Here is a 13,378-nt window from a genome sequence, read left to right as displayed (position 1 = left end):
ATCTCCCAGGTTCACGACATGGGGAAGAAACTGGACTTCCTGGTGGATATGCACCTGCAGCACATGGAAAGGCTGCAGGTGCACGTCACGGAATACTACCTGACCAAGGGGACCTCCTCGCCCGCAGAGGTGGAGAAGCTAGAGGACAACAGAGATTCGGATCTAAAAACCATCATCTGCAACTATTCCGAGACGGGCCCCCCCGAGGCCCCTTACAGCTTCCACCAGCTGCCCCTCGACAAAGTCGGCCCCTATGGGTTTTTTGCCCACGACCCAGTGAACCTGCCCCGAGGAGGACCCAGTTCTGGAAAGGTTCAAGCAACGCTTTCCACCTCAGCAGCGACATACGCGGAAAGGCCCACTGTCCTGCCGATCTTGACTCTTCTCGACTCCCGAGTGAGCTACCACTCCCAGGCTGAACTGCACGGCCCCTGCTCGGACCGGGTCTCCCCCCGTCAGAGACGGAGCATCACGCGGGACAGTGACACGCCTCTGTCCCTGATGTCGGTCAATCATGAGGAGCTGGAGCGGTCTCCAAGTGGCTTCAGCATCTCCCAAGACAGAGACGATTACATGTTTGGCCCGAGTGGGGGGTCGAGCTGGATGAGGGAGAAACGTTACCTCGCCGAGGGTGAGACAGACACGGATACGGACCCCTTCACCCCCAGTGGCTCCATACCTCTGTCATCCACAGGGGACGGGATTTCTGATTCAATATGGACCCCTCCCAACAAGCCCATCTAGAAGGGGTCGTGGGCTGAGTCCTCCTTGTAATGTAGACAGACTTTGTATAGGTCACTTGCTCTCACACCTGACACTTGACCGTGAGATCACCAGTGGCTGCATCAAACACATGCATGTGTGTGGCGGCCCCCCACCCGGGCAGGGGCTTTTCATGGCCTTCCTCCTCCCCAGGTCACCACAGTGAAGCCGCTTCCTTTTAAGCATGGTTTGCATGACTTTACAATATATAAATGGTACCGCTAATCTCTTCTAGGATACACATTTATCTGCTGTTCTTACTTTAAATCATGATTGGACCAGGACGGGGAGAAATTATTGATGAGCTGTGCTATCTGTCCGTTTGGTTGGCTGCTTTGGGTTTTGGTTTGGTAAGCAGGGAATGTAGTTGAAGTTCTTTCTCGAACCACTGCCCCTTTGTGTAAAAAAGACCAGTAATTATTCTAGAGTAAGCAAATAGTTTGTGAACAAAAATGCATTACGTATCAAAGAGGTGGTCAACTGAGCTAAAACACTAGGAAAGGAACAAGACGGTCATCACCTATCCAAAACCACGAATTTTTTTGAATTGTTTTTTTTTTTTCCGGGAAAAACTCTCAAAGCCATCTAAAAGCTCTCGAGGGGACCTCACTTGGTCTGCCATTATCTGTATCCTGCCTGTTCCCTCATCCCTGGTAATCCCAAGTGTAGCATTTCGAGGGAGTTATGACTTGGAGGGGAGAAAATACACACACAACTTCAAAGAGTTTCCAATTTATGTAGCCAAAGATAATGAAATTTATCAGAAGTAGGGTGCCCCTCTGGGCAGGAGCTAAGATCAGTGCCTTCAAGATGACATTTCAATTCACATTCTTCCCCATGGCATTTGTACAAAATATCCATCTCAAATGAAAATTAGAAACCAGAAATTATCTGGTCCAAGTTCTCCTTTGTAAAAATGAGAAACCTTTGGCTCAGGTAGAGACAAGCCCGGGGTCACGTCATCGTCCCCTGGAGAGCTGGGACCCAGTCAGCTGACTCGCTCCATGCCCTGGTCTCCTCCTACTACACCACTCTGCCCTTTATAGAGTGGGACCCAAAAATTGTGCCAAGATACCTGGACTCTGTTGTACACAATTTATCCAGCAGGAGGGGGCTGTTTGCTTTTACTGCAAAACATGCTTGCTAGATGCATTGCATTTGGGATCTAGGGGAATAAAACGAGCACTTCAAGCAAGCAAACTTCAACATTTATTAATATGCAAATGGGAAAAATTTTCAGAACCATCCAGTTTTACTCCTCCAGATTTTTTAAACCACACGTAGCCATAAGATTAACCCAAGTGTAAGCAGAGCCCCTGGAGAGCACTGCCCTAGTGAGTAAGTATTAATATTAAGCACAAGCCATCCTCTGGCCTCTTTTGAGGTGTCACTACTTTCTGAAACACTTCGATGGAAAAGGTTTCTGTTAGGCTTGGGCCAGATTAGCTAAATTACAGCACCACACTATCACTGTCTCGCTCTTATCCCACATCTAAGCACTGGTTGTGGACGGTCGCCATGGTGACCATCAAGATGATCAAAAGGGCCTGACAGTCTACACACAAATGCCGCTGATGTTCTCCTCACAGTCTTGTCAAGCAGTGGTAGCTGGGACAGACATCTGGTTTGTGGTTTCATCATGACGTGATGCAGGAACCTTATACTTTGTTGGAGGGAAGAACTAGTTTCTCAGATCTTGGTTCCTTTCAACCCACAAGTCAACAGGTACTGTGCAAAAGGCTCAGAGTATAATAGTATTGAAGGTGTGGTCCCTGACTTTAGAAATGCACTACCAAAGCCTGCCGTCTCTGGCCCAGGGCAAGCATCGTGAGAGGTAGATGGCATTTTACATGGAGAATCTCACAAATAGAGAGGTGTTGGCATTGAAGTCTAAGGTGGGAAATACACAAGAATGATCACACAATTCAGACCTGAACCCTCCTCCCCTATGGTTTGCCATTTGACCCTCTTGCAATCTGAAGGGCAAAAGGAATGGATCATATGCATGAAAGTGCCATTGGAGTTAATGACCTAAGAAATCCTATGCCGCTTCCTTAGGGCTTGATTCTTGCTTCTGACCCGCCGAGAATCTTTTACTACAAGTGATTGAGCTACCTATCATCTAATATGTTACTATGTTTTCTTTATGTACGTGAGTTATTTGAGACAAAAAAAAAACGGAGAATGAATCAAACTCTCCACATATGCACCAATTATTTTTACCTACCTTATTAATATTCTTGCAGAACTGACTGGCCTCAGTATCTTACCAACAGATACATTTGCCAGGAACTCAGTGGAGTTCTCAGGTGGACAAGTGAGACTTTCTCATCCTCAAGCTAAAAATAGTTACCATGGATCGAAAGTTAGAGGACTGCCTTAGGTTCTTTGAAAAACCTACAAAGGATAAGAGCTTGTATTATTTCTTAAACCATAGGAGGGCAGTCTAGCCTCCCCTGCTGGATCATAAGGCCAGGATGACAGGGATTGACTGGGTTTATGTCGATTACCATCATGTCTCCAACATGTAGTAAGCTGCCATTATCAATGCAGACAAAGACAAAATACGTGATCATGAATAACTAAATGATAAGACTTTTTAAGAGCTGTTCTTTCCCATCTAAGAAAAAAGAGAAAAATGACCTTCTGGAATATTCTGCTTTGATACCCCTTTAAAAGGAAAAAAAAAAAAAAAAAGGCCATTCCAGAAAAGCAAGCCAAAACTGTTCAAGTTGCCTGCTCACAGACAACATCATCACCTGGCTGGCATTGATGAAGCAGGAATTCAAGGTGTGGGATTGAACTTAAGTTATGGGGAAAAACAACATGTGCCTCCACAAAGATCTTTCTGTCGGACAAAAGAACAACATGATGGAAAAATCCAACAGAACTGGTTAATAATGTGGCCCAAGATCATCCTACTTCAGGTATACCAGTGGTCCTGAAGCTGGCCGAGGAAACTACAGTAGTTTTAGCAGAATCCCATGAAATCGTGACAAATTAATTCCATTGTAAAAACTAGGAATGATTTCCTCAAGTAGAAGTGTAAGCCCATTATAGGTGTTCTGTCTCTGTGTGTCACAATATGATATAGGAGAACTTTAAGGGGTCATTTTTTAGGAGGATCAAAATGAATGAGATAAAGCTATCTTCCAAATGTTAGGTGAGAGGTGATCGTGTCGGGCTGAGAAGAAAGTACTTGAGATCAAGTGTGCGTTTTGACAGTAAAACACTAGCACACAGCAAACATGAAAAGTTTAAGAAAAAGAACTGTGGGAGGAAAAGAAAAAAACATCAAATTGAGAAAGTTCTATTCACTGACTATACTTTTTCTGGGAACTGAAAGCTTGGACTTAGTAGATATAACAATGATATAATGAAGCTTTAATTTCAATAAAGGCATCTAGAAAACCCTCAAGATATACCATAGTTCAAGATGAGTTTATTTGTCAATAATGACTGCATTATGCCTTGCCTGTTTTGTGCAGGGCAGTTCCTAGACACTGTAAGTTGAAAGAATAATTACTTGTAGGAAATCCTAATACAATAGGATCTACTCAGAATTTATAAGACCATTCTTCTAAATCCATACCACTCTACTGAGAATGTAATAAAAACATTCATTTGTTTGTTTACAAGATTTACTAAGCACCACTGTCTGCTAGGCACTGTGTAACATACTGGAAATTCAGAGTTAAGAAAACCACAGTTCCTGCCACCAAAAAGCTAGGAATCTGGTGGCCTCAAATATTGGAGGTCCCTTCAAACTATGTCTACCAGGAATGGAAAGTATCTGATTTTATCCCTGAAGACAACTCTACAGATAGGAGCTCTTCCTCACTTAGAATCAATGGGAGATTGAGCATGGAGAAAAGTGAGAGAAAGAATTCTCCATCAAAATGGTAATGACCCCATCAGCTCAGGAAAGACTGAGTTGTTGAATGAGGACTTTGAGTTTGGGTTCAATGCTTTGGGCTCCAAATACACTGTGTACAAAGGAGTTTCTAGAGTATCTGAGAAGGTCCTTGGGAAAAAAACTAGCTTTCTCCTCCTCTCCAAATCCCTATAATGATTGAGTCCAGACAAGAAGCTGGGCTACTTCCATTTCATTGTGTTGACCAAGAGAGGCTTATGGTACAAGCCAAGACACTTCTATTTCAAGAGAAAGGTGTCACTCTGCCTGTGGGACACTGCTAATAAAATTCTCCTGGAGCAAGAGAAGAAATGTGTTCAGTGGTCTAAGAAGTTAACTGCACTTTGGACAGTACTGACAAGCACACCCCTGGCTTCCCCCAGAAGATGCCACACAGCTGGCCTTTGTTTTCTGTGAATATGCTCCCAAGGCACTTAGGACCATACGGATTTTCTTTGCTTTCTGAACCTCAGGCATTCTTAGGAATTTGCCTCATGTCCTCACTCATCCTTGAAGGCTCGCTTATTTGGGGATGAAATTTTTAAATTTTAATTTTAATTAAATTTAATTAAAATTTTAAATTTTAAATTAAATTAAATTTTAAAAGACTAGAAGTCCTTTCTTTGTATCCAAACCATCCAACATTCCGTTGTTACTGATATTACGCTATTCAAAACTGAGCCAACAGTCCCCTCAACAAGTCCCCTAACCTGATGCCCAGGTGAGAACATGCTAGGGACCAGGCTATCTCCATAGCTTTAGTGGTTTGGGAAACCAGCAGTAGGAATCTCAGAGATAGGAAGGATATAGATATGACCTGGATGAAAATTTGAGTTTTAGGACTCTCACAAGTGTTTGACTCTTGGTCTGTTTTGATTTTCAAATGGGACAATTGGTATATGTAAAGACCGCAGTACAGTGGTGGCTGGAGACTGTCACACGTATTCTTTTTTAATACTGTGTGTGGAGTCCACTGCCTCAGTCCTCAGTATTACTTATGAACTCCAAATTTACCCCCAGAAAATCTTTTTCTTGGAAAAAGAGTAGTGGAAATGCCATACCGATTCAGGCACTTTTATGGGGGCTTTTTCTCAAAAAGTCCATCTCTATAAATGAAACAAGGAATGGCAGGAATGTTGGAATGAAGGTGGCAGGGCTGTTGGATTGCAGTGGCTGGGTTGTGGCAGTTCCACTGGACCCACAATACTGCATGTTGCACCATTCTCTCAAAGGATGATCTGTAGGAGGTGAAGTCAAGTAGCAGGAACCATTAAATATGAAGGAACTAGTGGTTGCGATGAGCAAAGTTAAGTATGCCATGATGTCTGTTAGACAACACCCTAGCAATGAATGGAGAACTTCCAGAAGAAAGAGTTCAAGCTCGCTCAAACTCTCCCCAGGGGAATTTGTTCCCAGCTTCTAACAACCTCAGCTTTGTTATCCCTGTAGGAAAATTGTGACTAGTGGCTTGCTTCATTGTCACAGATGCAGGGAGATACAATTTTATAGATTCCTAGATGCTCAGAGCAAGAACAAACCTTGATCACCAAGAACAACCACCTTTCTTCTTAGATCAGGAAGCAGAGGTTCAGCATAAAGGGAATCACACTAGTCACCCAGTGGCTGAAGGGGTGATTGGGTGGCAGAGTGACTCAAGAACCCAGGTCTCCTAACTCCTGGTCCAGATATTGGAGATCAAAAACTGACAGTCACATAGCAACTGAGAAGAAAACATTGTGGGTTGGCCCAGGAGATGGAGAACTTCCTGGCCCACTAGACAAACTGCTAAACCAGACACATCTCTGGAATATGATTGATCTCATGCCTTTAAAGGCAATGTTCCTTCTCCCCAAATCCTGCTGACCTCCAAAGGCCTGGCACAAACCACTGCTTCCCTGTGCAGGTGAAAAAAGGAATGAAGAACAACCTCATGGCCATGCAGGCATTCCCCTCCACTTCTCTGACCTCTGCTACTTTGTCCCCTCCTTGTCCCACCAAGCCTGGACTGGTTCAGCAATTTGGCCCATCACTTAAACTCATTCAGCTCCAGAGCCATGCCTCAGGTGGTATCCTCATCTATAAGCCAATCCTTTTGCAGGATTTTGCCTTGAAAAAAAAGTTAGTGGGTTTGATTTTAGGAAATAGGATGTGATTTCTTTGGGGATCAATATGACCCCAAGGCGTTAGTTCTACTAAGGTGTCCATTCATGGTGGAATCCCTGGGTCTCATGCCTTGTTTCTCCTGCTTTGTCCAAGAGAATGCCCATCTTTGCTGGGTCACAAGTGGTACTCGTGGGTTGTCACCTAAAACTACAGAAAAGCAGACAGGATTCAACTTAAGACATCTTGTGTAACTGGGAAATTATTTTAGAAAGTAAACTGGCCTCCCTGTTGGCTCAAATGAGGATTAACATGGTTTCCACTTATGCTGTGCTGTGCTTGGGACAGATTTGCCAGAATTTGGCAAGGCTCCCCAATAGCCCTTGCTAAACCCCTAGAAGGATGTTCAGGTCTTCGGAATCAGACTGAACCAGAAACTCCTAAGGCAAAGTCAGAAAGGTGGCAGTAATTTTAGACTATCAGTCTACCTGTCTTCTTAGCCTCTAAATAGCCCCATTCTGGGGAAATAAGTCAAACATGGGCTCTATATAAGAATAACCTGAGTGTGACTTATAATTAAGCAGTCAAAAGCCTGGCTTAGTGCTTAGGAATATATGTGTAATTCCTCTTAGATGTGTCAAATTGACTACAACCTGATGCCTGAGAGGAGTGAAAAATGGGAACATGTTTTCTTCCAATGTCTCACTCTGCCCACAAGACAGGTCCGGGAAAGGGAGAGAAACTTACCCTAAGCTGTCTTTGTGAGTTGCATGTGATGTGATGGTTCTCTCTCTTGGACTTCCCCTGGTCCTCACCACAACCCCTTGTGGGCGGTGTTAATGTCTCCATCGTAGAGTTGAAGAAACTGAACCTGAGGGGGGAAATACCTTGCCAAAGGCCACACACTATAGAAGTAGAGCTGCGATTGTAACCAAAGCTCATACACCTTCAAAGATTATTCTCCACCTATCTCATCTCCCAGGCCAATGGAAATGCTCCCACATCATGCCCTGTGGTCGTCCCCCATACCTTGCCCTCCTATGCCCAGTGGACTTTATAGTAAAACAGTCAGACCCATCGGTTCCCCGGAGAGAACCAATGTCAGCTGCTCCACTCAGGTAATCAGTGGGTCCTACCTGTTCCTTTGAGTAGGTTCACAATTCAGCTGTCAGTGGCAGAAAATAATGCTGCATAAATTTTTCACTTTGTTCATAGTGGAATCCATTAGTTCTTGGAGTTTGGCGTGGCTGCAGATAATCCCACAAGCGCCCCTTGTTCTCTGCCCTACACCCCCACCCCCCACCCCGAGGATCTCCTGTCATTGATTTATCCAAACAAATTCAAATGTCCTTCCTGACTTTGGTCTTCTGTCCTGAGGCTGGACCCTTATTTCAGACCTTGGAAATTCTGCAGAGATTGGTGAGTCTGCAGAAACATTCTTAGGAGGCCAAACGCTCACAACAGTTGTGTTTCTCTTACTCAATATTAAAAAGATCACAGTTCCCCAGTGAGAAGTCAACCTGATCTGGTAATTAGGCCCCATTTCCCCTCTGAACACTTTTCCAAGGGAAGGGAGAGCAGCTCCACCTTCCATGTTCCTGGGAGGGTTAAGAATGCACGTGGGGAGGACTACGTCCAAGATTGGTGGCAGCCATGTTCCAAGCATCAGAGATCTTACTGTTGGAGACAGAAGGCAGGCTCTGCCCCATCTTAAAAATCACCTTAGAAAGATGGGCCTACTTCATCAGATCTGTCAATCATTTCCTATTTTAAAGAGAAAAATGCTCTCTACATTGCTTTCAATGGGATATGGCTATTCTTCTTTTTCTTTCTTTCTTTTTTTTTTTTTCTAATGTAGCAGTGATGGAAAACACCAATCTCTGCAGAGCAGATTGAGGTTTCCAGTGACAAGAATCCATTGTATTTGATTTGGGATTGTATTTTCTTTAACCCCCTTTAACGGCATAGAATTCTGGTGCCTTGCTCCCTGAATTTGTCTCCATGCTACAAGTAGGCTTTCTTCACATTCTGGCTTACACGGGAACACGACTATTCCACAAGTGGCCTTTAGTGCTCTTTATAGTATGATTTCCTGTAATTTTTAAACTGTATGTGTAATTTCTATTCTGGCTCTGTCCAATATTTGAACAACTTTACTAGGTTGATTTCCATATATATTATGCAAACACTTCTTACCTGATTTTTTATGTTCTATCTTAAAACAAATACTGCACCACTTATTAATAAATAGACATTTCAATGATCATGGGGCAGAGTGATGTTTGCTTCATTGACAACATGGAGTGACAAGGCAGTCTGTTACCAGTTGTGGGAGGGAGTGAAAGAGGAGACGTGAGCATATTAGTAAATGTGAGAAAAGAAGCAATTGAGTGGGAGAGGAGGGAGAGAATAAAGACACAAGAAAGAAACTGTGATTGATGGAGTAAAGAGTGAAACTCATTATCATGAAAAGTACATGATATGGATTGCATTCTTCCTCAGAAACAGCCCCTATACAGGTTGGAAGTACAGCATTTAGTAAAATATTATCCAATCATCGCAGTTTTAAGACATGATTACTCCCACTTTATAGATGAGGGACTTGAAGCCCAGAAACAAAAAGAGACCTGGCCAGGGTCAGACACTAATAAGGGGAAGAGTCACAATTGGAACCCAGGACCACCAACTTCCAACCCCAAGCCTCATGCTACTGCCTTTGTAGAAGCTTCACCTCCTAAACCATGTGGGAGGAAGAACAAATGAGTGGCTCAGAGAGACGGTGAGGGAGGAAGTCAGGAAAGCTCACATCAGATTGCCTCTCTCTAGTGTCAGTAAGTCGGAAGGGATGTTTTCTCATGAGGAAGGAGTTGGCGTGGGAAACCCTGGGGGGTTACTAAATCTTTTGATGCCTTGGTTCATCATCTGGAAGGTGGAGAATTTGAGTTGATGTCTGTAGAGAAGTCAGCAAAGGATCTAAAACAGCAAATGTTCAGTGAGTGACAGTTTTTGACTCTATCCTGTGTCCACATGCCAGATTGCCTTAATTTGCGTTTCCAAAAGAATAGAGACAAGATGGTGGTTGCAGGGAGTTTATTTTGGAAAGTAATCCCAGAAAACACAACTGAGAGAATGGGGAGAGTGGAACAGGGAGGAAGACAAGCCAATAAAGAATGAGCTAATCCCATGGGTAACTGGGCTCAAATTCCACCAGGAACCTCATGAGAACCTGTGTAAAATGTACCAAAAGGTCGTTCTACCTTGGGACAGGAATCCAGGGCATTCATACACTGACCCCCATTCTTCCTTGGTTGAGGGTTGTTCCCAGGGTGCTAAATCCCCTACGCTGTCAGGTTTCCCTGTGCTACAGCAGAGCAATCCCCAAAATGCCAAAACCCTAAAGCAGAGGAGCAGAGACACATGGCCAGTGGAGCTGCCAGTGACTGCAGCCTGTCTAGCACAACACAGCAGGTGAACTCAGAGGTGGGCAGAGGACACACAGGGTAGAAGTGACAGAAGCATCCAGTGCACAAGCCCACTTAAAAACACTACATACACAAAAGCAAGCTAGGTTGCCACAATTCAATCTGTAAATCAAAGGACAAAGTTGGCCAACATTGGGCAAGCTGTTCATGGTGCCCATGAACGTGACTCATTGTTAACATGGTACCTGTAGCCTCCAGGAACCAGGGAAGGTCATCATCCAGCTCCAAGGTCCACATCTGTCATCAGAAAAGCCTGTGGCTGACTTTGCAGTTATGAGAAGAGCCTCCACTCTGCAATGACATACTCCTATCCCAACAAAACTTACCCACCTCCGGTCTCATGCAACTGTATGACAAAGAGCATGAAAATTATATCCCTGAGAAAATCTCTTTCCATCTGTACAAATGAAGCAATGGCCCATTCATAGCCCAGCATCCCAGATACTCCTGGGAGCCAGGTATCATTCCTACTAATGTCAGCTCCCAACAATGAGCTTGGCCATCAAATTGTTGTGGGACCCAGTGGCTTCCCCTCACTGAAGCCGTGTAAGGTATCCCCCCTGAGAAAAGTCCAATTGTCTTTGGATCCTGCCTGCACATCAAGTATGAAAACATTCCCAGCAGTTCATCATCTGGTTCTGGGCAGGTCAGTGTCAGGCCAGTGAAGGGCAAGGGAATTAGCAGAGGGAACAGGAGTCAGAGATGAAATTAGAGAAGCAGCAAGTCAGGTTGTGAATGGCCTCCTGGGCCATTATAAGGACATTTGCTTTCACTCAGAGTCAGATGGGAAGTCACTGCAAGGCTTTGAGTAGAGGGGCGACTAGACCTGATTTATGCTAAAAAGAGATTTTCTGGCCGCTATATTGAGAATCCACTAACAGAAGAAAGGGCAGAAGCAAGGAGGTTAATCAGAGGCCACACCGCATTAGTAATAATCCAGGTGAGAGCCGAGAGTAGCTTGGACCAGAGCGGCAGTGCCAGAAGTGGTGAGAATGTTTAGAATCTGGATATATTTGAAATCAAAAAGGCAAGGTCTGCTGATGAATTTAATATGAGGTGTGAGAGAAGCAGAAGAATCCAGGGTGATTATAAAATTCTTTATTGAGTACCTGGAAGAATGAAGGTATCATTAACTGAGATAGGAGTAGATTGGGGAAGGGGCCGGTTTTGTAATAAGGACATGAATTTATTTTGCTTTTTTAAGCAGGCTCCACACCCAGCATGGAGCCCAGTGAGGGGCTTGAACTCACGACCCTGAGTTCAAGACCTGAACTGAGATCAAGAGTCGGATGCTTAACCAACTAAGCCACCCAGGTGCCCCGAATTTGGCTTTTTACATGTTAAATTTGAGATGCATGTGGGGCATCTAGTGGAAATATTTTATACATGGTTGAGTGTGTAGTGAAAGAGATTCTTAGGGGCTGAAGCTGCATCTCTGTATCTGTCATCTATTGATTAATCGATCAATCAATCGATTCAACAACATGTAGATGGCATGAGACAAGATGACATCCCCAAGTGAGCAAGTGTAGAGAGAAGAAAGAAGATATCCAAGGACTTGTACCCTGTAATGTCCAGCAGTCAGGGAGATGAGGGGGACCCAGCCAGGGGGGCTGAGCAGAGCAGTTGATGAGAGAGAAGAAAACAAGGAGGGTGTGATGCTGGGGATGCCGAGTGCAGACCTGGTCTCGAGGAGCAAGGGGTCGACTTGTGGCACCAAGTGCTACTGAGAAGTTGAGTGAGAGGAGGAGTTGGCCTTGTGGAGGTCATGGTGACCTTGACAAGGTCAGTCCTGCTGGGATGCTGGTCTCATGCCCAATGGGAGTGGCCTTGAGAGAGAGGAGGTGAACGGGGGCTTCGAGTAGAGACATCCCACAGTGACCATTTCAGGAGTGCAGTTCCATGTGTCCATGGAACACCATTGGGCAGCCATCATCCCATCCACCTCCAGAACTCTTTTCATCTTGTAAAATGGAAACTCTGTCCCCATTAAACACTAACCCCCCATTCCCCCTCCCGCAGTCCAGCAACCCCTATTCTGCTTTTTGTCACTATGATTTTGACTAGTCTAGGGACCTCATGTAAGTGGAATCATGCAATATTTGTCTTTTTGTACTGCATTTTTAAGAATCCGAAAATGAGGCTCAGAGAGGTTAAGCAGCTGACCAAGGCCACAGAGCTTTCCAATCACAGAAGCCAGACCACGGCTATGGCATTTTTTCCCCCACCTCACCCAGAAGTTTCATTGTAAGCACAACAGGCATGTCTCACAGGAATCAGCCAAAAGTGGGGAAATGCGATCTTTCTAGGCAGATAATGGTAACAATGATCAAATGTTTGCCAGCAACCAGGTGTTGTAAGCTCTTTCCTTGTGACCATTCAATCCCGATAACCTTCTGCGGAGGCTACTGTCGTGATCTCCGTTTCACAGATGAAAACAGTGACTTGGAGGTAACTGATGTCCCCAAACTGAAATGTACAAGCCTCGAGAGCAGGAGTTCTCCACCTGCTTATTCAGAGCTGGGTCCCGACACCCCGAACAGGTGAAACAAGTCTCCTATGTTACTCTTGTATGTTTGGCCTCGTCCCTCTCCAACAACACCCCCACCTCTCGGCACCTCCTGAGAGCGTTCCAGCCAGCCTGAACCATCTGCCTTTTCTGCTTGCTCCGAGGCTGTGCTAACGTCCGCGGTCTCTGTGCAGCTTCTGCCTCCGGCCACCACAGCAGCAGTACCTGGGGGCTCGTCACAAATGGCCCCGGTCAGACCAGACCTTGAAACTCTGGGACCACACCCAGCAATCTGGATTTTAACAAGCCCTCCAGAAGATTCTTTTCTTTTTTAAGATTTTATTTCTTTGTTTGTTTGTTTTAGAGATGGGTAGGGGGACGTGTAGAGGGAGAGGGACAAGCAGACTCCACGCTGAGCAAGGGCCCAATGCGGGGCTCGATCCCACAACCCTGAGATCATGACCTGAGCTGAAATCAAGAGTCGGGACACTTAACCGACTGAGCCACCCAGGCGCCCCCTCCAAAAGATTCTAATACACATCAAAGTCTGCGAAATCACTACTCTCCCCCACTCTTTAGCTCTGAAATATTTATCCTGCATGTGTCATTTAA

The 13,378-nt window shown here is 44.9% G+C and overlaps 1 protein-coding gene across 1 annotated transcript in view; it reads left to right on the top strand.

Moving 5' to 3' along the window:
• Positions 1-1,156, top strand: part of KCNQ3 (potassium voltage-gated channel subfamily Q member 3) — a 297,016-nt gene extending 295,860 nt beyond the window's left edge. Inside the window, exon 15 of the mRNA XM_021688465.1 lies at positions 10-1,156. Coding sequence (XP_021544140.1) covers positions 10-744 — 735 coding nt within the window. The 3' untranslated portion in view covers positions 745-1,156. The remainder of the gene's footprint in view (positions 1-9) is intronic.
• The last annotated feature ends 12,222 nt before the right edge of the window (positions 1,157-13,378 follow it).

Source organism: Neomonachus schauinslandi, chromosome 4 (assembly GCF_002201575.2).
Source record: "Neomonachus schauinslandi chromosome 4, ASM220157v2, whole genome shotgun sequence".
NCBI lineage: Eukaryota > Metazoa > Chordata > Mammalia > Carnivora > Phocidae > Neomonachus > Neomonachus schauinslandi.
Note: the sequence above shows the minus strand (reverse complement) of the source record. Positions and strands in the feature narration are given on the sequence as shown.